This window comes from Pygocentrus nattereri, chromosome 6 (assembly GCF_015220715.1).
Source record: "Pygocentrus nattereri isolate fPygNat1 chromosome 6, fPygNat1.pri, whole genome shotgun sequence".
Taxonomy (NCBI): domain Eukaryota; kingdom Metazoa; phylum Chordata; class Actinopteri; order Characiformes; family Serrasalmidae; genus Pygocentrus; species Pygocentrus nattereri.
Genome location: NC_051216.1, coordinates 27051012 through 27074850, shown reverse-complemented (window position 1 = coordinate 27074850; position 23839 = coordinate 27051012). Strand labels below are relative to the sequence as shown.

The window sequence follows — 23839 nt, the reverse complement described above, 5'->3', positions numbered from 1 at the left end:
TATTATTATCATTATTATTATTATTGTTGTTGTTGTTGTTGTTGTTGTTGTTACCATTTGTTTTGTGCTGTTACTATTATTATTGTCATTATAAAGCACTCAGACTTAGTGGCTCGAGTTTGTGTTTGTGAAGATCTTCGTTCATTGGTTAATTTCTATGGGACTGAGCTGCTGCGCGTGCGGGTACAGGTTGGGTTTGGTTGCCACGCAACCGGTGGGCAGTAAATCATCCGCGAAATTTAAATCTGTGTGTGTGTGTGTGTGTGTGTGTGGGGGTGGTTGGGGGGGTAGCAGTCAGTCGAAGACAAAAGTTCTTCAAGAAGAAAAAGAAGAAGAAAACAATAAAGGGAGCTGCTGCCTCCCTCCATCCACCGCAGACTGGAGTTCAGCTGCAGCTCCTCTGAGCTGTTTTCCTACATCCTGTTAATAATCTGATGGTGCACTGAGGTCGAGCTGTGTGTGACTGTTCTCAGCGTTCCCGCTTCTCCCCGAGTCCGTCTGATCCGACTCCACTCAACAGCACAGCTGACTCACTGAGCGGGGAGCGGAGCCGCTCACAGGCCGCGGCAGCAGGGCTGGATTCGGGCTGAGGGCCGCTGAGTGTCGGCGCTCCTGCTCGCTCCCACACTGCAATCTGCTGAAGGATCTCGGCCTGCTGCACTCGGCGCGCTACGTGGCCTGAATACGAACACGCACACAGCGGGCACATGACGTCACCACGCCGTGGAGGAACGCGCGTGCTTTTATTCTGCTGCAGCGAGTTAACGCGCGCGCTCTCACAAAACAGGCCATACAGATCAGAGAGACACGGGTAAAGCAAAAACACCCAGAGCAGTCACACACAGCTCGCCCTCAGCGCACCATCATATTATCGCATTATTAGGAAAACAGGTCAGCACCAGATAAACTCGACATTCACCAGATAAACTCGACATTCACCAGATAAACTCAACATTCACCAGTTAAACTCGACATTCACCAGATAAACTCAACATTCACCAGATAAACTCAACATTCACCACATAAACTCAACATTCACCACATAAACTCAACATAACCAGATAAACTCAACATTCACCAGATAAACTCAACATTCACCACATAAACTCGACATTCACCACATAAACTCAACATTCACCACATAAACTCGACATAACCAGATAAACTCAACATTCACCAGATAAACTCAACATTCACCAGATAAACTCGACATTCACCAGATAAACTCAACATTCAACACATAAACTCGACATAACCAGATAAACTCAACATTCACCAGATAAACTCAACATTCACCAGATAAACTCAACATTCACCAGATAAACTCAACATTCACCACATAAACTCGACATTCACCAGATAAACTCAACATTCACCACATAAACTCGACATTCACCAGATAAACTCAACATTCACCAGATAAACTCAACATTCACCAGATAAACTCGACATTCACCACATAAACTCAACATTTACCACATAAACTCCACATTCACCAGATAAACTCGACATTCACCAGTTAAACTCGACATTCACCACATAAACTCAACATTCACCACATAAACTCAACATTCACTGCATAAACACAACATTCACCACATAAACTCAACATTCACCAGTTAAACTCGACATTCACCACATAAACTCGACATTCACCACATAAACTCAACATTCACCACATAAACTCAACATTCACCAGTTAAACTCGACATTCACCACATAAACTCAACATTCACCACATAAACTCGACATTCACCGCATAAACTCAACATTCACCAGTTAAACTCGACATTCACCACATAAACTCGACATTCACCAGATAAACTCGACATTCACCAGATAAACTCAACATTCACCAGTTAAACTCGACATTCACCACATAAACTCGACATTCACCACATAAACTCAACATTCACCACATAAACTCGACATTCACCAGTTAAACTCGACATTCACCACATAAACTCGACATTCACCAGTTAAACTCGACATTCACCACATAAACTCGACATTCACCACATAAACTCGACATTCACCAGATAAACTCAACATTCACCACATAAACTCAACATTCACCAGTTAAACTCAACACGCCGTTAGACAGTGTTCACGCAAAGCTCTGCGGTTGACGAACGAAAGCGTAGCTTCATTCTGAATTAAATAACATGAAAAGCCAAATAAATTAGACCGAAGATCGTAAAATAAGGGGGCTGAATTGCAAACCTTGGGTGGTGGAGGTGGAGGAGTGACCTACACGACACAGCAGCAGCAGCTTATAATGACAGGATTACTTAATTCTGCACGGCACGGTTTATTCTTTCTACAGGACAGTAATAAATAACTACAGACGTTTTTTTTTCATATTGAAATAAATTGATCTACAGCATCTTCTTTACATTAGATCATCTCTGAGGTTTTAGTGCAGGATCAGGACTAAGGCTGGAGGGCGTGCGTTCGCTGGTCACCCTGTAAACACTATTACTCTAATAAATAATGTGGCAGTTTGTAGTGATTTTGATTGAACACCAGAAATGCATAAATAACAAGACAAATCAAAGAACAAAATAAATAAAGTGGGGAAAAGAAATGAAAAAAAACGACATCAACATCGCGCAATGTGCTTTCATTTAAGCCTGGGCCATTCTGAAAATATTTTAAATATAAATGCAGTAGTTCGTTTTCCCCTGGTGTCTCACAACTTTTCTCGTTTTATTTGAATTCTTGAATTGCATTCTAGTGATATTTTGAGGTGGTTCTAGGTCAAAGGTCAACGAGCCCGAGAAAGCGCACCATGAAAACAAATATATAAAAATTTACTTTAAAAATAAATACGACGGGTTGTTGATTTATGTACAGTCTAAATCGAATTAATCGTTTAAATTCGCTCCATGATTTTTTTTTTTGTTGTTGTTTTTCTTTCTTTTTTTGCGTCCCGAGTGAAATGAAACAACACAGAGCTGCGGGTCAGATCTATCAAATTTATTATTCTCAATCACCTCTGACTGACTCAATACTGAACTTAAATAACAACCACAGAAATGAAAATCAAATCAAATAAAAAATGTTTTGACAATGATTTGTCGGCCTATCAGATTTATCAGTGTGCTGCTCTGTAGGCAAATTTAATAACAATTGTGAGCCTACTAAGTGTATAGAATATCATCCAGAATTAAAAGAGGAGAGGGAAACGATGCACATGGAGATGCTACGTCTAAGAGAAAGATCACAGCTCGCCCACAGTTCGGGGAACTTCCGAAAATATTCCAAAGTGGGATTTTAGTGAAAAATATAAAGCAAGTCAATCACCACTGAGAATTCATATTGCCAAATGTACACAGACTTATCAAAATTCGCCAAAACTACTGCGTGGAAATAGCAGTAAGGAAAAGGGACAGAGTCCACGATTATTCAGCCAAAGACATGGAACTAAATAAAATAACCAACAAAAAAGCAAATCAGATGGAAAACAAAAGAAGGAGGGGGGAGTGTTCACAAGAGAGAAGGCTGAAGGATGAATAAGTGCAGTTTTAGAATCCTTGTTTTTCCCCCCCTTAGTGTTTCCCTGTGTGAAAACTATTCACAGAAGTGCGGTCCACAAAAAAACTAGTCTGTAATAGAAAAGCTGAAGTTTGCAGCACAGAGTCTTCGGGAAGTGGACTGGAGCCAATACTCGAGGCAATAAGACAATTCCCTTTTGTTAACACGAATAACGTTATTCCTCGTGAAACGGCGATGCGTCCGGGAGCTCGTTTGTTTTCACCGAGGGTCCATGTCTGTCATTTTTCTAAATTCTCTGGAGGGCCATCCATAAAAAAAAAAAAAAAAATCTAGTGTCGAGTTTGGTTGGAGTGTCAGTGGGCCAGAACCACCTGGCGATAGGAGCACGAAGAGATCCCCACCTGGTCCTCCGGTTCACCTTTCAAACTTGCATCTTTTAAGCAGTCTATCAGAAAACTCTCCTGCAAGAAGACAGAGCAGAGACAGCCATTTAGAGTTAGGGACATTGGAGGGCAGTAGGCAGATAAAGAGGAGTTTCTAGGGTGATTTTTGCGGATTCCTTCTCCTAAACGCACACATCTGCTGCAGTGCAATTCATTCATACTGGTAATAAATGATGTCGGTCCAGTTAACTGAACTGTACATGAAATGTGAGCTCTACGTCTCAGTGAACATACGTTTGCAGTCCATGGACGGAGGCGGTGTGTCTGCACTCACGTTGCCGGCCTGAGAGTACACGTCCTCCGGGCTCTGGCCAACCCCGGGTGGCGTCATCCTTTTCTCCTTCTGCCTGCGGTTGCAGAACCACACCCGAACGACCTCCTTCTCCAGCTGCAGGTTGTCCGCCAGGGAGGAGATCTCCTGCGCTGAGGGCTTGGGACATTTCAGAAAGTGGCTCTCCAGGGCCCCCTTCACGCTCACCTCAATGGAGGTGCGCTTCTTGCGCTTCCTGCCCTGCGCTGCTATCTTATCAATGCTGGTGGGGCTGCCTGTGGTCGAGTCAGCCTCCTCGAGCCACTTGTTCAAGAGTGGCTTCAGCTTGCACATGTTTTTGAAGCTCAGCTGCAGCGCCTCGAACCGACAGATGGTGGTCTGAGAGAAGACGTTGCCGTAGAGGGTCCCCAGGGCTAAGCCGACGTCGGCCTGCGTGAAGCCGAGCTTTATTCGACGCTGCTTGAACTGTTTGGCGAACTGCTCCAGGTCGTCGGAGGTCGGCGTGTCCTCGTCGGAGTGTGAGTCGTGGCTGCTGACGCCACCGTGGTGCTGCTGGTGATGGTGGTGTGGGTGTTGGTGTTGGTGGTGGTGGTGGTGGTGGTGATGGTGGTGGTCCATTTCTGGCGAATCGCCCCGCATCAACCCAGGGTGGACCAGGCTCCCGGTGGGGTTTAGCATCCCGTTGACAGTGAACCCACTTGGCTGGGAGTAAATGAGGGACTGCTGAGACTGCTGCTGCGCCCCAGTGATGGTGCTGATGTGAGCTGCAGTCGTGCCACCCCAAGCGCTTTGGTGGGACTGGTGAGCGCCTATGTGCGGAGGGCGGTGGTGCAGCGCAGTGCCCGAATGCAGGTCTTCTCTACTGGAGCCACCCTTGACGTCCTGTTGTTGGGGGCTGCCTGCCATCCCAGCAGGGCTGGAGGACCAAGGTGAGCCAGCTTCGGCTGCAGCAGCGGCGGCTGCAGCTGCAGCGGCGGCGGCAGCATGTGGCAATGAGGTTACCCACTGGTGCGCATGGCTTAGCATGTGGCCCCCATTGCTGGCTGCAATGCTCCCTTGCATAAAGTCACTCTGCACCATCTTGGCCGCAGGGTCTCCTCTGTATCCACCTGACACCGAAGTCACGGCACCACTTCCCGGCTGCATGCCACCACCTCCGGACTCCGAGGGCACAATGGAGCCTGATGAGAGAACACTGTTGCTAGCCAGGTAGGGATTGGAAGCCGCCGTGGCCATCCCCCCTCACCACTTTGTACCAGTCTACTTATTATTCCCCCTCCCCGTATGCTGTCGTAACTTTTTTTCCACCCCTGGAAGGGACGCTCTAGTTCATGAATTATTCAAACTGGGAAAACTATGCTCGGTATTTTGGTTTGATCCACTGAACGGTAATCAGAAACATCCATCAAATTTTACAGAGGAAATAGACTTTTGAAAGTAGAAATCCACATTTCCCGGCGAAATCGCTTTTACATCTGCTCAACTCGGCATTCCGTCCGTGAAGTCATAGCGTCCTGTTCAGAAAACCGCAACAGCAAGAAAACAACACAAAAATGAGCACGCGGGAGAAAGGTCTCACGTCCTGGAGGTTCAAGGTGACGGTTTGGTAAATCCCACATGGAGGCGCATCATCGACAGCTCTCTTTCTTTTTTCTCAAGGAGACATCAGGGCGTTTTTTTCTTTGTAAACTTCCCGCTCGTCCTGTGCGCTGCCTCGGCCTCCGCTCCGCTCACTCCGACTCGCTCCTCGCGTTCTATTTCATCACGTTCTCCCTCACAACTTCCATCTGCCCGCAGCCTCACCCGACTCTGACTACAGATCTGAAGCAAGTTTAGAGAGTTAAAGGCGCGGATGATGAAGAATCTCTCTCTCTCTCTCTCTCTCTCTCTCTCTCTCTCTCTATCTCTCTCTCTCTCTCTATCTATCTCTCTCTCGCGCGCGCTCTCTCCTCTCGTCCTCTGACAGTTTTATCCGTTCCTGCCTCAGTGCCACAGACTACGCCAATGTTTACGTTCAGTCGGGGCGTGCGCAAAACCTTCCGCAGCTCGTAGCCAATCGCGGCGCCGAATGCCACGCAAGGTGGACGCTCATTGGCTGCGAGCCGCGCGCGTGGCAGATCTCCGCTCTCGTCTTTAAGACGCGGAGCAGCAGCAGCAGCATCTCTTCACAGCGACTCCTGAACGCGGCTCTGAGCCGCGCCGGCAGCGCGATGTGACGCTGTGTTTGGGGGGCGGTAGGGGGAGAGGGTGTTTGGGGCGGGGGAGATGGGGGGATATCACTGAAGGGGCCGCTGCTAAACTCTGAACTTTAGAGCTCAGGACGGACCGAGTTCTTGTGTTTTGTCAGGTTTCGGGTCTGCGCTGGTTCTGCTTTTAGTCGAAGGACTAAAGCTAGTACTCGCTTATACATGATGAAGACTTTAGCTGATTACTAAAACAGAAAGAAAAAAAAGGACGTGAGTGAATTCGCAGACGGGTTTGATCAGACATATGAGTTCTAATAACCGCGGTTTATTCTACGATTGCAGCTGTTTCTCTTTAGACCAAAAACACGGAATAAACAGTAAAAAAGTACACGCTGAAAATAAACCGGCCAAATAATCACTTAACTGAAGCAGTTTAGAACAGAGGTGTCTATAGTGCACCACTCGCGTTTATTTAATCGGATTTAAACGTTATGGCCTAAATGACGCCGCTTTTCACTCAGTTTGATCCTTTCAGCTGCAGCGTATAGCCTGTGTAATTTAGCCGCGCAGCAGCGCTCCTCCTGGTTATTTAATGAGAGATTGTGTTTGTTATCCTGATTTTAAATTTCAAACCAAAAGTCAACATTTTAACTTGCAGATTAAAGTGTTATTTCAGTCCATCGCCCTGTTTACAATGAACTACTTCTATAATGTATTATGAACTCTATCGGTTATGACATCCACTCACTACCTAAGCTACTTTTTACAACTTAAGTGTATTTTTCTACAGTAGTTAATTTTTCTACAGTATTTTTACAGTAGGTCCGAGGCTCGTCTTCTCTTTATCTCTAATCCTGAACTAATTCCGTAAGGTTTTCTTCAGCATTTATTAAGACTTGGACACGAAATTGGGCAAACAGTGTGTCTCAGAGTGAACGACTGAGTTGGAAAGCAGGCGAATTTCTATTCCACTTCATTTAAATAAAGTAAAATGGAGGTGATTGATCTGAACGATTCGCCTGCTTGTTTATTTGTTTGTAGATGTTTCTGTAGGATTTCCTCCTCTACCATGTTGTGCTCCATTGTTTCCAGAGCAGCTCGGAGAGAGGGACTCTCCTGCATAACAACCAACTAACAGTTAGTGCTGATTTCCATTAGCATAAATTTTCATCTGTTTAAGGGAAAATAATAGCAGAGCGGAGGAGAGCGGGACTCAGTCGGTTTGAGAGCAGAGAGCAGAGCTGGAGAGCGGAGCAGAGAGCGCAGAGCCCGGACTCACTGCAGGAGGAGGACAGGAGGCCGAGAGCTCCAGCACAGCCAGCCAGCCCCCCGCTCTCTCTCTCTCTCTCTCTCTCTCTCTCTCTCTCTCTCTCCCTCTCTCTCTCCCCCTCTCTCTCTCTCTCTCTCTCTCTCTCCAATAAGGTGAGTGATTTAAGGGTAAACTGTAGAGGAAAATGAAACTATCCTACCTCGATGAGCGCGAGCTTTATGGCGTCTCTGTTCTTTTATACAGTAGATAAATTGTCCACCTGCCCAGGACTGTTCACTGTAAACCCAGTTCTGTTCACATAAAGCAGGTCAGAAGTATGTTAGGGGACAGTGGACCGGTCCTGGTGCCGAACACGCGCTAATATAAGCTTTGCGAGATTTCCGCAAACCTCGTGCCTCTCCTCTGAAGCCCGCTCAGGGCTGCTGCCTCGCCGCTGTGAGGGAGGCGTTAGAGGCGTCTGGCCCGCAGTGTGAGTGTGAGAACCTCATGAAGAGCTGCTGTTTAGCTGCTCGAGAAATCCTCGCTAAAACTTCTCTGAGGTTTTGTCGGAGCGGGAGAGCGACCTGCTAGTGTAGTTCGGCCGAACTCGGAAATGCCCGTAAGTGCAAACGCGTCCTCTGAGTTCTCCTGCGCTCAAATCTGAGGAAATGTTTCCGTTCGATCACTGAGTGTGTCTAAAAGTGCGTGTTTATAGCCGAATTCATTATGCTGAACTGAGCTTTTTCATCAAATGGGATTTTTTAAACCCGAACAGTAGAAAACAGAAGGAAATGTACATTTGATTGTGAATAAAAGTGTGAAAATGACATGCAGTCAAAACTCTCTAACTAGTACTGATAGACGTTTGTGTAAGGGGTCGCTATGCAACATGTGATCACTTTAAAGCAGTCAGAGCAAGTTCTGTGGCGTTTTCCTTCCCAAACTAAATGCGATTATCGGATATGATAAAAGATGATGGTAATCAGCTGTGTGGGACTGTCTGAGCCTCCTCTCATACAGCACACCTCACAGAGTGCAAAGGTAATTTAATACAGCACTCTTGCATATTGCCTTCGTGCAATAGTAATTGACCATAAAGATAAGGCTAAAAAATGTATTTATTTATTTATTTATTTATTTTTTATTTATTTTTTTATTTATTCATGTCGTTCCTTAGTTGTGACAGTTCAGGTGTGAACTGGAACGTTGGTCATTGTACTGAATGCTAAAGAGTGCCCCTCTGTTTTGTCCAGCTACACTGTCCTGTCATTTCGTTTACAGTATCTGGTCATTAAAGTGGGGACATATCCTTACACGTGTTCTCTCAGCATCCATCGTGCTGATGAGCAGAACATTCAGAATAGCCGTATGTCCAGCTGTGCTGTGTGGCCAAACCACAGCCTTCCAGAGAGTCCCCCGTCGACCATTTCTCCCACGTTATTAAGTTAATGTCTGTAAAACCTGATACACCCATGCGGTGCAGTTCCACTTGTCTGTACAAAGCTGTCCAAACTGAGACAGAGAACAGCCATCTCTATTTCCAGAGCCGCGAACTGCCTGGTGTGCCGCCACACTGTGTATACTTGGTGCTCTATAGCAGCTTATGGCCTCACGCATGTAATAGTAACAGCAGATATGAGAATCAGTGAGGCAGCATGATTTCAGCACGGCTAATAACACGCAGACTGAAACGCTGCTACTGATCGCTAAAATAAGTACACAAGGTGGGATTTGATTTCTAGAGGTGTGACTTAAGTGATGTCGCTTGTTTTACTTGTCCATGTTCTTCCCCAATGATTCCTTTTGCACAGCCTTCTCCTCCAGACACACACACACACACACACACACACACACACACACATACACACACACACATACACATACCTATTTCACCCATTCTGTGGGATTACATTAATCAAAGTATATATTTCCCAAGGGAATCTACTCATGGATCACAGCAAATCCAAGTGAAATTGAATCACACATAGGACTAGCTCTGTAACTCAGCCCTTATTTTCTATACATGATTTTTTGGGGGGATAGCTCCACTATATGAAAGCAAGAAAAATTCAGGATATAGAATAAACAAAACAAAATCTCTCTCTCTCTCTCTCTCTCTCTCTCTCTCTGTATGTGTAAGTATATATGCATGTGTGTGTGTAACTTGTGCTAACCCTAACTCTAGACTAGGCATAGCTCATGGTACTATAATGCTATAACAGCAACAGACAGGAAAACTCGCTCCTCATATCAGACTATATTAAACATCTAGCAAAACATTTTCTCTGTTGGGATGTTGTGACATGTTTGAATTGCATGTGCAACATACCACATACAGTACTGTGCAGACATCATATACCACCCTTTTCATTTTTTATCATTTCGAAAACAGTCATTAAGTACAAGTTATTCATTTATTAGCACATTGACAAAAGCAGAAAACAATAAAAGCAGATATTATTTTCGGAAATTTACACAGAAGTCTCAACACCTATCCCATCATTTTTTCAGTATTTGTTGTGCGCGTTCTTTTCATGAGACTTGCTTTCAGTTTTTCAAGGAAATCTACAGGGATATGTTTCGATACCTCAAACATTCAGTCTTAGAAGTTGGTTTCATTTTCTGGAAGATTCTATTTGATGCCTGCAGCAGCTTCTATGAGTTGCAGTTTTTCCTGTTTTCTTTTCCTTTCTTCTTAATTTTTCTCTGACCCAAAGCGATGAGTTGTCTTCTCACTTACAGTTTTGATGGTCTACCATGTCTTATTCAGTTGTTAGACCATTTTGTCTATATCTTTTATTGTTTTTTTGACTAGTTTTGGAAACTTCTTTAGTTATTTTGCTTTGACTTTAAGCTTCCTTCTTCAAGCGAATAAGTCTTTTATCTAATCAACTTAGAATTACAACTTGTACATAATGGCCATTTGACACCAAATGAAATAAATGAAGGGTGGTCTCTGACTTTTGCACAGCACTGTATGCTTCTAGTTTATTACGGCCTGAGGAAAAGTTTTGATTGTGCAGTCTTTTCTCCTTTAAGTGATTACAATTCAAATCTCTTTCTCTCCTGCAGGTGAGAGCCAGTGCTTCTTCCAAACACACAAGGCCTTCTTTCAAAGAAAGCTCCTTTTACAGAGGCAGGATGGCTAGGATTATCTTTCCTTTTGTCCTCCTCTCTTCCTCTCTCCTTCACAGCACCGGCTCACTACCCCGCTACTCCATGTCAGACATTAAAGCCCCAGTGAGGAGCAGCACCTAGGACGCCCCTGAAACTAGCTGTAGAGTTTACTGACAGAGAGCTTGGTACCTTTGTATTGTGGTCATGTTCAACAGCCTTTGTTGATGCTTTTGATGTATATTAGAGCTTTAAAGAAATATCTGCAACTCATTTTGTGAGCAGTGCAGTTGTTAATATTTAACGGAAACTGTAATGAAGAACCTGCAATGCTTCTTTTTTTATGGCACAACCAGAGATTTCAGATTAACAAGGCGACAGCCCCAGAGCTGAAGCGAAAATCATCGAAGGAAGGTAGAGCTCTTGTTCACCACCAACAATTCAAAGACAAGAGTTTTAAACACAAAACTAAGTGAATGACATTCAAGACAAGCTCTGTCTGGTTTGTTTTGGAGAGTGTAACAGATACACTTAGCAAAAAAAAGGCCTCTAAAATGCTACTTTCACAAATTACTGGTTGTATACTCTGCGTGAACAAAACTAGCTTTACAGATCTTTGGTTGAGGCTTTAATTTGGGAAAGTAGCACATTATAACCACAATTTTGTGCACTAAAAAGGTATATGGATCCCTTATACATCCAAGATTGTAACGCGTCTGCTTTCTAAGGATAGTGCCACGATTCAGCTCTGAGCTCTTCAGGAGAAGTGTTCCTCAGATATATTCAAGCTTTTCTGCGACTATGGCTCATACTAATAGGAACAAAACCACAGAACAGTCCTTTTCTCCTTTCATTCTCATCTGCTGCATTTGCATTTTATTCAGCCTACCAAAGGAAATAGCCTGCAGCGAGAAAACTCAAACCACTATGCATATATGAAAGAGGGGAAGAGAGAGAGAGAGAAAAAGAGAGAGAGGCAGAGGGAGAGAAAGAATATGAAAGATCAGGAGTAAAAGGGAGACAGAGGCAGACGGAGCGACAGAGCAGCCTGAAAGGAAATGACAGATTATCTCAAAGCTACTGTCCATTTCCACTGTAGTCATAAGCCAATCATTTTGCAAAAGAGGGGGGAAAAATGCATCAGCATGCACACTGCGATATGAAGTGCAATCCACTCATCCTTTGTCACTTAACTATGGATATCTTTACTTGAAAGCCTTAAATAGTCTTTTGATAGTATCTGGAGTCCAATTTACAAAAATCTCCATGCGATTATTACTAGAGAGCGGAGGCACAATGCTCAGCTGTCTGCGGAGGACTGGGTCAGCCTTAGAGGAGTGAGCGTTCATGGAGCGTATCCTCCATCGTTACCTAAGGACACACCACAGGCGAGTGATCGTCATCAGACCTCGATAACTGCATGTGGTCTCAGCTCCTCTGACAACTAAAGGGACCCATCACACGTTTAAGTCCACAGAGAGTGCCTCAAAAAGGCCTTTAAAGTGAGTAAAACCCATTCTCTTTAATTCTGATTACACTCTGAAAGTGTCTTTAGCATGCAGCGGCTAAATTGGGCTATCAGCGCTAAGTAGCGGCAGGGAAGAAAAGAGCCAATTATGCCAGTCACAGCCAGATGATGATTCTCATCTTTACTGTGTGTGTCTCTCTCTCTCTCTCTCTCTCTCTCTCACACACACACACACACACACAGACACACACACACACACACACACACACACACAGACAAGAGGAAGACGAATATTACTCCTTTTATGCTGAGATAAAGAGACCACACACACACGTCAGCTGACACACTTTCACACACTCAGACGTGTGCACACACCGCTGTATGTTACTGTATGCTCAATTTAGAGCCCTGCGGAAAATATTAACATTGATATCTCTTCTCAAATATCACAAATCCCCTTTTCATATAAAGACTGAGTACTTTTTTCTCACATCTCAACCCTTGGTTTCATTTCTGACAGGTAATGTGCACCATACTGTTCACTTATATGTATATTTTTAATACAAATTGTATTTCAGTGCAGTGTTTAAGTATGAACATGTATTGCTTTTTATTGGAAAGCAATGGAAAAACAAAGAATTAAAAAACACTTATAAAAGCCATTATATTTATTATCCATCAACAATGTCGCATATTACTGTCATAACAAAACCTTGTATCTCCAAAAGAGTAACTTCAGAGGAGGCAAGAACATTCTTAATTTTTCAAGATTAAAGATTTCATTCCACATCATTTGGAATCATTTCTATTGGTCCAATCCTGATGTAGTCTTCACATAATGTAAACTGCAACTTGTGTGTGTTTTTTTTAACTATTATGGATATACAAGAAAGGATATGGAGGCGAGTACATGCTGTATGATTTATAAGTTAAAGTTCCTGATCCCTGACATCTGTTAGGAGCATTAAACCTAAATCCAAAGGACCTGTGTATTTCAGCCCATCACACATTTATACCTATATACACTAAATATCTAGAGATTTGTAGACACCTGGAATGAGATTTCCCCTTTTTGCTGCAGTAACAGCCTAAATGTGGTCTGTCAATGCTTTACACAAGATGTTAGAACATTGCTGTGAGGATTTGACTACATTGAGCCACAAGAGTATTACTGAGGTCAGATACTGATGTTAGATGATTAATGCTGAATCACAAACTCAAGTCCAACTCATTTCAAATGTATTGGTTTGTGCTCTATCACTCCAGAGAACAGAGTTCGACACTCCACAGCCCTATGCTGGGGGGATTTATACCCCTGTAGTTTATACTTAGCATCGAGTGTTGAGACCTTAGGATGTTAGAGATCTAGGCTTAGGCTGTTCCGTTCTATTAACAATGCTTTTCTATGGAGATTATAGTTGGGTGTGCGCAAGCAAGCACCCGTGTCAGAAACTGATGCATCTTAACCTTTTCTGCAGGCCTTCTGGTGGCCATTCAGCCAGCGGAATAGAAGTGGCTTAGAAATATTTCATAAATATCATTAATCAAGCGTTTTTTTCCAGTAACTTTGTGTGAGAAATGCTGTTACTCAGTGTTGAGTTGCTAGCCAGCAATGAGGGGTGAAAAGGGAGGGATGAGAACCCCTTGCCTTGAGAACAATTCACACCTCTCCATGAAGATGGCAGCGGCGAACAGCACAACTACAGGTTTAATGATATTGAAAATTTGAAACAAAATGTTGAAAAAAAATCTTTTAAACACAATAAAATCACTTTAATAATTGTTCATTTGTATGCTGACCAACAAAGATTCAAATCCAGCCTTTCATCAAAACATATTTTATCAATGTTTTCCAAGAAAATAAATATACATATTTCAACTGGACTCCCAAAACAGGTGGGAATTGTATTTCATGGCTGCTGGGGTTAAAGTAGCTGAATTGACTAATTAGACGCGAATACATTTGAAAACATAGTGCATTTACTGTACGTATTAATGGCAAATACCAAATAAATTACATCAGTTACCGAATAATAGGTTTTAAGATTAATGACAGAACAATAAACCTAGCTTTCATGGGGTTAAGCCTGCCAATGGGGGAATCATAATGAATTAAGGCTCGCTTCTACTAATATGCATTCAGACAGCAGGTGACCAAGAAGACCTGAGGAAGAATAACATAAATGAGAGTTTGGAGGACACAGCAATGGGGTAAACTGGTCAATTTTGACTCAGTCATTTTGCAGGTTAAAAAACACCTCTAGTTCTGACTGCTGTCAAGGAGCAAACAAAAAAGCAAGATAAGTGTGGTGAAATCTAAATCAATAATGTCAATGTTTTCCTCCATTAAGGCAGTGTGGGTAGTGATGGCTGTTAAAAGAAAAGTGCTGCGCGTCACTCCCAGGCCAGGCAAGCTGTTTACCTCTGAAAGTCCCTGCGCAGGAGCTACTGCTTACACTCATTTACCTTATACTGGACCTGCAGTAGGAGGCTGCCGCTGGCAATGTGAGCATGTCGGGAAAGTTAGCATTAAAAAAGGAGTTTTAGGAAGACAGACAGAAGAGACAGAGAGAGAGAGAGCGAGAGAGAGAGAGAGACAGAGAGAGAGAGAGAATGAAAATACAAGTAAATCATGGGAGAGAAACATATAGAGGATGTTGTCTTATGTATAACATCCCCTTACACCTTACAGCTTTCAAACGCTGGAAGACATTAAAGAGCGTGTAGACGGACCGAGGAAGGTAGCGAGACACAGAGAAAGGGAGAGAGCAAGAGAGAAGGAGAGGGCCCTCTGTACCTTATCACTTCTTCTTTAGCGAAGAGAAAAGAGGCTTTCAGGAAGCCTGGCTGTTCTTCTAAACACACCCCAGGCACACCATGCAGCAGAGCACATCCTTAATGTGCTCCATCATATCCTTATCACCTATAGGAATACATTCCATTATCCTCACCCTCTCACCCTCTAACCGAAAATCTGAGTGAGCCAGCCTCATACCTTACAGTGCCTACCATCATTATCCCCACACATTCTCACAAGCCTGGAAGTTCTCCAGAGAGCAGCTCGAGTTAGCCTGCTGGAGTTGAACTAAAACCCTCTCAGTATCTCCCCCTCTGTCCTTCTCCTCCTCTCTTCCTTTTGTACTCCATTCTCCCCTGTCACTTCCCTGGGTTCTCTCTCTCTATTCCTTATCTCCTTCTCACAAGAGCTTCCTCAGTCTGTGGTGTTTAACAGACTGTCACTGCTCAAACACCGCTTCAGAAAAAGCACCCTTAGACAGAATGATACACACATACTAAAATAAAACCTCTGCATATCACAGAGACACACGTGTGGAACTCCACTCCCACAAACCACCAAATTTGTATATTTTAATGATATTTAATGAGAGATTTAGATCTCTAATCATATTACAGCTTCCATTAGTTTACAATCCAAGTAATCCCAAACACATTCAGTAACGTTGAGGCCTGGACTCCATCGCTCTGAGAACATCAGCAGCTTCTTTGTTTGATTTGCACATAATTTAATTTTTTCTCGATTTTCTTTTCCCAGCAACAGCTTCTTGGCAGCTACACACCCTTTTAGACCCACAGTGTTAAGCTGTCTTCTCACAGTGGAAGGATGGACAGAAACACCTGTGTTTTTTTTTTCAGATGTGAAGCAGCTTGAATTTCTCCTCTCTCTCAGAGATAAAAGCTTTATATACTGTTTATCTGATGGTGGCAGTTTTGCTGGTCTACCAGGTCTTGCCCAGTTGTTAAAAGCTCCATTTTCTCTGTATCTTTTAATAATATTTTGATCAGGTTTATTTTTTTTTCACTTAATTTGCTTGGACTTTCTCCTTCATTGTGTAAGTGGATCATTTTATGTCTAATTTTCTTAAATATATCTCCGGAGAAATGAATAACTTGTCCTTTAAGGCTGTTTTGACTGGAGATTAAATAAATTAAGGATACTCTCTGACTTTTGCATGGTACTGTGTATTGACCAAAAAAAGGATCTAAATGAAGAAAAATTTCGAGCTGCCATTAATCTTCACCCTCCCTCTCGCAAACTCACACACTAACAGCCTGTGTGAATGTGAGCTGTCCTCAGGCAGTGAGTGTGTTTCTCAACATCATGCCGAGCGCGGAGAGCACACACTACTGAACAAGAAAAGAACGCTCAAAGTCACCTCAGTAATCCACATTGACAAGAGCAAGGGAAGATGAAGTTCAGCCCCTAAATGCTCAGCCTGTTCCCTCCCTGCTCCCTCTCTGCACTCGCCTGATGGGACTGCTGTTACTATCAAGAAGAAAATGCTGTGCTGGGTCTTTAATTGCTTCTCCAATACTACATTCCCTACAACTTTCTCTTTAAATCATCACTGTCATAATAAAACCTTATCACTCTTATTACTACATATGATGACATTTGCTGGCCTTTGAATTGCGGAAACATTTTGTGAAGAATGGACCAACAGCGCTATAGGATTTTGTCATGATGATGATGATGATAGCACTTATAAATCAAAATTTGTGAATGGTGGGGAAATAGTTAGAAAGAAATATCTCAGATATCTCAATGCTGATGTTGTCCAGAACAAAATACCCAACAATACCCATGAAGATAACTTTACTGGAGATGGCAAAATGGTCTTACTTTTTAATGTGAGTGAGTGTAAAAAAAAGATTTTAGTTCAAGTCATTTAGAGCCCGTCCACTGTTTGAAGTTTCACACAATGTGAGGGACATGTGTGCTCAAATGATGGAGACAATAGTGGATTTTTTTTTTTTGTGCTGCAAGATATGATTTATTTATTTTAAATCCTGTCATTTTTTTATGTAGTAAAAACAGATTCACCTCAACAATAGGAAGCCATGCTATTAGACATTATAATACTCCAGATACTTAATTATGAATACTTTCAACAACAGTGACATCCACGGAATACCTTTAACATATAACACTGTGAGTACCGATGTCTTAGACATGGATTTAGTCTTGGACTAAATAGCGGTCTTTGTTTATAGTCGTATAGTCGTATACATCATTTATCCTAATCTAAATTACATTATAATAAGTTCTCTGCCAAACACTCAGTATATCGAACTCAATTGCTGGTCCACCAGTCTTTTTTCTGATAACGTTTGCTAACTTGGCCAGAATGATGTTTCATATTTAGTCCCATTAATTTGATCATAATTTTCATAACTCTTGTTTGTTTACAGTAAATCTGCTGTCTGGAGGCAACAACAGGAGGATAAGTTTTTCTGTTGGGCCTTGGTGCTTCTCAGTGTTTCTCTTGCTCTTCTTTTCCTGCCACTGTTGCCCTCAGCTTGCTCATTAGAGACTTGCGCCCGGATTACTGTAAAGCTGCTTTGTGACAACGTCCGCTGCAAAAAGTGCAAATAAATTTGGACTGAATTGAATTAAATTGAAATGAACTGATACTCAAAGGATGTCTTCTCCAGTGGCTGTCTCATAGTAACTAAACTGTCCTCTAAGCTCATGCGCTGCTCACTGTCCCATAATTTTCCTTCTCAATCATACAGCGCTGGAGCAGAGGAGGTAGATGAAACGCGTATGGTTAGTGTGTGTATGTGTGTGTGTGTGTGTGTGTGTGTGTACTCCTACTGCTCCTCTCCTCTTTGCTGCCAGTGCTGGTGGAGTGTATTAAAGTTTGATAAGCTGTGGACACAGGGTCTTCTTTCATCTCTCTCCCTCTTTTCCTGTGCAGGAGACTGGGGGTCACCTTAAAACTGTCAAGCAGCCTCAAAACTCTTTTACAGTCTACACCGCAAGCCTTCTCAAAAGTACCATTTTACGATTCTTCCACTGCGAGTCTGCAAAGGCCTTTCCACACAACTCACATTTATCCAAAACCAGAGGAGTGGATGAATCTGCTTACCAGCATTTACAAGACAAATTGCCTTCGCCAGTGTTGAAATGCGAAGAAGCCACTGATATTTCTCTATTGAGTACATGCCATTCAGTCAGGTACAGTGTACAGTTTGCATAAGTAGCCGCAAGCAGAGCACCTGCTGGGCTAACCATCACGGCTCCAGTCTACACGCACTGGCACGACACAGCAGCTCTGCTGAAGTCGCTTTACGGGTTGCCAAGTCTTTCCCAGTAATCCCTAACTATGTGCCACTGGATATAGAACAGTAAACGGCAGCCACACAGAGTGCCTGGCATCATGGGGCGCTGTGGAAAATCCTATGTAGGAATGTTAATCTTTCTGACTGCGAGTGATGCTAAAATATGTGTACAATCAAATATAAAAATATTTGCCTTGAGTAAAAATTACCAATGGAAGAAAGGTGAGAGCACAATCAGCCTGTTCAGGGGAGTTTAAGAGTGGAACATATGATTGTTTTGAAAGGTTGTTTACAGGAAAAAATCATATGTGTGTGTGTGTGTGTGTCTGTGTCTAAATGTTTGTTTTGGTATATTTTCAAGACAAATGTCCAGACTTTGTAGGAAACATTTTTTTGTAGGACATTTTTTAAGCAGTTAAAGCCATTAACATTTCTTTTTTATTCCTGAGATTAATGTCAGGGTTATTTTAGGAAAATTATTATGCAGCATAATAAATGTATGATTAAATGTATGATACATATTGTGACTGTCCAAACTTTTTTTTCTGCAGCTGTTGTTTATATGATGTCAGAAGTTGGAAAATGGTCTAATGTGATGTGATAAAAGCTATTTTCATCAACTTTCACTGAAAGTGACATTTGTAAAGCTACTGTTTTGGAGATAAAACAGCAGAAATATGGAACATTTTGCATTTTATGTAATTACTGCATATAGAAATGTATATATATATATATATATATATATATATATATATATATATATATATATATATATTTACTACATTTGAGGCATGTAATTGTTACAAATGGATAATTACTACAATATGTAATACATATTGTCACTGTTAGAACAAAACCTCATATCTCCAAAATAACATTTTAGTAGAAGGAAAAGACATTATTATTAAACTTATAATGGAAGTTAATGTAATGTGATTTTTGCTGTTGTGAGTTTGTATTATTTGTCCTTTTCAATTCATTTTGAGATTGTAACACACTGTACAGGGGAGCTGTACATTAAAACAACATACATTAATAAACAAAAAAATGGAGATAAGGTTTTGTTGTGTCAGCAATGACATGGGACATAATGTAAAGTATACTGATACATACAGTACTGGGCAAAAGTCTTTGTAACTTGCGAAAGTTATATTTAAGAAGCTATTCATCTTGGTTGTATGTGTTTACTGCCCAGAAAAAAAAACACTAGTAATGGAATAAATACAAATAACACTTAAAATGATTGATTGATTTTTATGTATGTCAGTGCTTTTTATTTAATGTAAAAAGCTCTCCTCAAGGAAGCTCAGTATTTACAGTTACTATCTCATGGCTAGTTTGGTTAATCAGGTGTGTTGGAATTTAAGAAGTCCATTCAATGGCTGGTGGCATCTGGAACTAAATCTTTGTTCTTTGTATTCAGAAAATAATTCATTATGTTTTTTGTAAGCTAGAAAGTCTTCTTACTTTTATTGCATTATTGTTTGTTTCCATTTATTCTAAATTAACATGAACTTTTTACAAGCAAAAACGAAGTTACTTTCAAGATAAGTAGTTGTAAACAAATTCCTTAGGTGCCTAAGACTTTTGTATGGTATTATATGTAATCCACATGGAAAAAGTATAAGCATCCACGTCCTGATGTTGCATAGAAACAAACCTGTGTATGTGTGTGTGTGCATGTGTGCATGTTTGTGTTTCTCACAGAAATTACCACTGAAAAGCCCTCTCTGTGGACCTGAGCAGCCAGCTGGCCGTGGTAGCCGGTGCTGCGCAGGGACTGGAGAGGTCCAGGCTGGCAGAGGGAGGGCAGCTGTGGGGCAGAAGACGACTGGCAGTTCGAGGCCTCCGGGGGGGGAGAATGGAGATGCGGTGAAGCTCACAGAGCAGTCGCAGAGCTCAGCTGGGTGGCTCTGGAGGCCCTGGCTCTGGAGGGCACCTCACTGCTCCTGCCCCACCGCTGTCATCTTGACCCACTGACTCCCTGTAGATCCTGGCGCCGTGCCAAGCCGTAATGGCAGCCTGCACACAAAGGCACTCTGCCAGTGTCCTGCTGCGAGTCTGTGACTGGCAATGAATATAAATCAGCTACACACGCGTGTATGTGTGTGTGTGTACGTGTGTGTGCGCTTTTGAGCTGTTTGTGTCTTAGTCCATTAATCCGCTGAAACTAGATATATGTGTGTATCATTGTGAACGTCAGTGTGAGTCACTGCTGGGTAGGTTTAAAGGGGGTGGGTTGAGCTGTAGACGCAGTCAGTCAGATATAACCCATAACTAAAACTTTCTTTAAAATAAAATCACTTAAATACGAGTAATATTAACCTGGGAAATGAAAAAAAGGAAAAGCATAGTAGTGAATTAATTACATCATTAGATGAATTAATTAGATCGTTAGATGGTTTTATTCCAATTCATCAAAAGGGTAACACCATAGCATAAACAGCATCTATCAACATCCAAACTGGAATATGTTAAGCCCTTTTTTTAAAGATGTGGAACCGAAATTGTTTCCCATAAAAAAATGGTTCACTCTAAGACTGTATTTTAAATATTTTCACTTTTGCAATCCAACCTCAAAATGTTCTTTAACACGTTTAAACAAAAATTGAAAGCTGCTTTATTCAATTTTCTTATCATAAACATATAGAATTAAATGGCAATTTGGGGAAGCTATAAGATCTGGTTGTTGTGCTTGTATTGATAGACACACACATACAGCACTGTGCAAAAGTCAAAGGCCATCTTTCCTTTTTAAAATTTCCATCAATTTATTAAATCTTCAGCGACAACTCATCTAAATATAATGCTGGAATGTTCTATATTTAATGCATTCACCCTTTGCCTTTATTACTTGCTTTAAAAAATCCATTCACATTTTCTGATTCTCATGAGCAAAGTAATCCTAGGCACATTCAATGATGTGGAGGTCTGGACTCTGGGGTGGTCAGGCCATTGCTCTGAGAACACCAGCAGCTCCTTTGTTTGATTTGCAGGTTTTCTTTTCTCAGTGAGGGCTTCTTTACAGCTGCACATCCTTTCAGACTCATAGCTTTGAGTTATCTTCTCACAGTGGATGGACAGAAACAGCTGTGGATCTTTTCAGATCTGAAGTAAGAGTGAAGCTTGAGCTTCTCCTTTCTCTTAACGATGAAAGCTTTAAGTGCTGTTTATCTGATAAGGACAGTGTTGTTGTTTCATTTAATCATTTAAACTGCAGTTTTTGAAACTGGCTTTATCCTTCCTAATTCAAGTGGTTCTCTGACACAGATTACAAAATCTAACTGTAAAACTGTTAGCTGCTCCAAAATATAGATCAAATCCTTAAGTATTTTTCTGATAAGTATGCATTCTTTAACATAATGACATTTATGTCATCATCGGTACTTTGCTTCATTCATCCATGAGTTACATAGATAGACTTTATAATATAGCTATACATGCTTTTCTAAGGGTTCTTAGCAAAGAAAATGGCATGACTGCATGATTAAAGGGTTCTTTGCATCATGAAAGCGTTCTTCATGTTGATGTAGAAGGTCATGTAGATTGTTCTACATAGAACCTTTTTGGTTTTATAAAGCACCAAATAGGGGTCTTCTATTCGTACAAGCTTGACAATGTAAAAATAGTGAAAATGCTTTTTTGTGTATAAAAAAGGTTCCATATAGAACTAGCAATAGCACCTTCTTGATCAGTCTGAAGAACCCTTTTATGATGCAAAGAATCCTTTAATCATGCAAAGGGTTCTTTGAGCATTCCTGGTTCTATTAAAAACTATTTTCTTTATTAAGGACCCCCTTGAGAATCCCTCATCCATCATAAGAGAGTAGTTGTGAACTACTTTTGATTAAAATGTGATGTTTTGAATTGGTAAAAGAGGTTTGAATTTAATATCTTGTTCCAGAACAATTCAGCATGATTACTTTGTTGGTTTTGTTTTAGCTTCCAGCAAAATGCTGCTCGTTTTCAATTTTTGGTACTGTTCCTCAAACCAGTTTGAGGCACACAAAATACTTTCATATAAAAATATCGGTAATGCTTTCTATGAGTCCTGTGTTCATAATGCATTCACAAGGAATGTGGCATACATTATACCTTATAAATCTGGGTATGAGCTTGTATAGTTGCTCTTAAGTAGTTATAACTACATGCATAACAGTTTATAAAGCAAGAGTATATGACTCCAAAAAAATCAGGTTCCATAATGCATTATAATGTCTGTTCATAAGAACTTCGTACACACTAATGTTATAGAGCATTATGCCAGATGTTTAAGTAAGATAATCACATCTAACTCTGTTTTCAACATTTTGAGAGAAAGGCTCATGCCATGAAGTGAGGAAAGCTATACTAAAGCCATTGCTATATTTAGCTATATTCCAACATTTTGTTTTAACTCAAATAGTTTATAAGTATATAAGTATATATAAGTATATAAAACTGAATATATCCCACATATTACTCAACTACATTAAGTTAAGGGAAAGTTTTTGATGATTTTGTACACTTGAATGGAATTTTTTAATTGAAACAACTTATTAAAATTTAGTTTAGTGAAATACAGTGACAGGTTTGTTTTTTTAACACTATTTTGTTGGGTAAAACATATTTCTTTCCAGTTGGCTCCTGGCTCCATCTATTTGGGTGTTTCTTTCTTTTTTACTCACCAGGCTACCTTCCTCAGGTGTTTATCATATATGTTTTGCTCAGTTGCCTGATCTTGTGTTGTTGGCTAAAAGTGCAGCTGTTTTGTATGCTGCTGGTTGTGGGTCTGTGCTGGTGAGTGACCACATTCACACTAAAGGCCATGAGTGTCTGCCAAAGTGGTCAATATCCCATAATCAAAAAGAAAGTTTCCTAATTACTTAGTAAATGTATAGTAAACTTGAGATTTTAGGTTTGACTAACTCAAAAAGTTAATTTAAAATAATTTGAATTACTGAGCTGCACAAACCTGCATTTACACAAAGCTTTTATTACACATTACTTAACTTTTTTGGAGGCACTGTAGTTAAAGCAAATTCAACTGACTCAGGCTTAAAGTGTAAACAGAGCAGCTGTAATTCACTGTTGCTATTTGTTTTTGTCTACTGGCTAACGTAAAGTGTGCTAGCACTTGTAGCTAGATAGCCTATTATTAGGGTTTCCAGTTAACTAAAAATAAACAAACATATTAAATTCACACTACATATAAAAGGTTAAGCTTTTTTGAAAAATGAATGATTTTTTCAAGAATTTTAAGCAGTTAAAAAATTGTCTTCTCACTCCACATCTTCTCTTACATGCCACAAGTGATTCCACGCCTGGATGCGTTCTGATACAGACAATATACCAGATACTTGTTATAGCATTACAACATTCATGTTTACAATGTTCTTAAGAATGTTATAATGTCATATAGTGTATATATATATATATATATATATATATATATATATATATATATATATATATATATATATATATATATATATATATATATATATAATGTTACATGTTATAACGTATATAACATATTCTTATTTT

At 41.0% G+C, this 23839-nt stretch overlaps 1 protein-coding gene and 1 long non-coding RNA gene across 3 annotated transcripts; one reads left to right on the top strand and one right to left on the bottom strand.

Annotated features, from left to right (window-relative positions):
- Positions 1 to 2964: 2964 nt before the first annotated feature.
- Positions 2965 to 6381, bottom strand: pou3f3a (POU class 3 homeobox 3a). Of its 2 annotated transcripts, none has more exons than XM_017704665.2 (2): positions 4176 to 6381; positions 2965 to 3959 (listed from the first exon to the last, which is right to left on the bottom strand). In XM_017704665.2, exons 1-2 carry the CDS (start codon positions 5446 to 5448, stop codon positions 3913 to 3915), a joined length of 1320 nt encoding a protein of 439 aa, XP_017560154.1. In that variant the 5' UTR covers positions 5449 to 6381; the 3' UTR covers positions 2965 to 3912. The 2 variants fall into 2 exon arrangements, with proteins under 2 accessions (XP_017560154.1, XP_017560153.1); XM_017704664.2 differs by having other exon boundaries at positions 4216 to 6381.
- LOC119263621 lies at positions 5284 to 13021 on the top strand. The gene is made up of 3 exons (XR_005130392.1): positions 5284 to 5421; positions 7579 to 7820; positions 10720 to 13021. It is a non-coding gene; the product is annotated as an uncharacterized LOC119263621 (long non-coding RNA).
- Positions 13022 to 23839: the final 10818 nt, after the last annotated feature.

What these genes read in the sequence shown, in the direction of transcription:
- pou3f3a (XM_017704664.2), bottom strand. Translation starts at nt 5,448, where the DNA reads ATGGCCACGGCGGCTTCCAATCCCTACCTGGCTAGCAACAGTGTTCTC. An exon ending in TGTACTCTCAGGCCGGCAAC is followed by an intron (nt 3,960 to 4,215) that starts GTGAGTGCAGAC and finishes GTCTTCTTGCAG; the next exon opens with GAGAGTTTTCTGATAGACTG.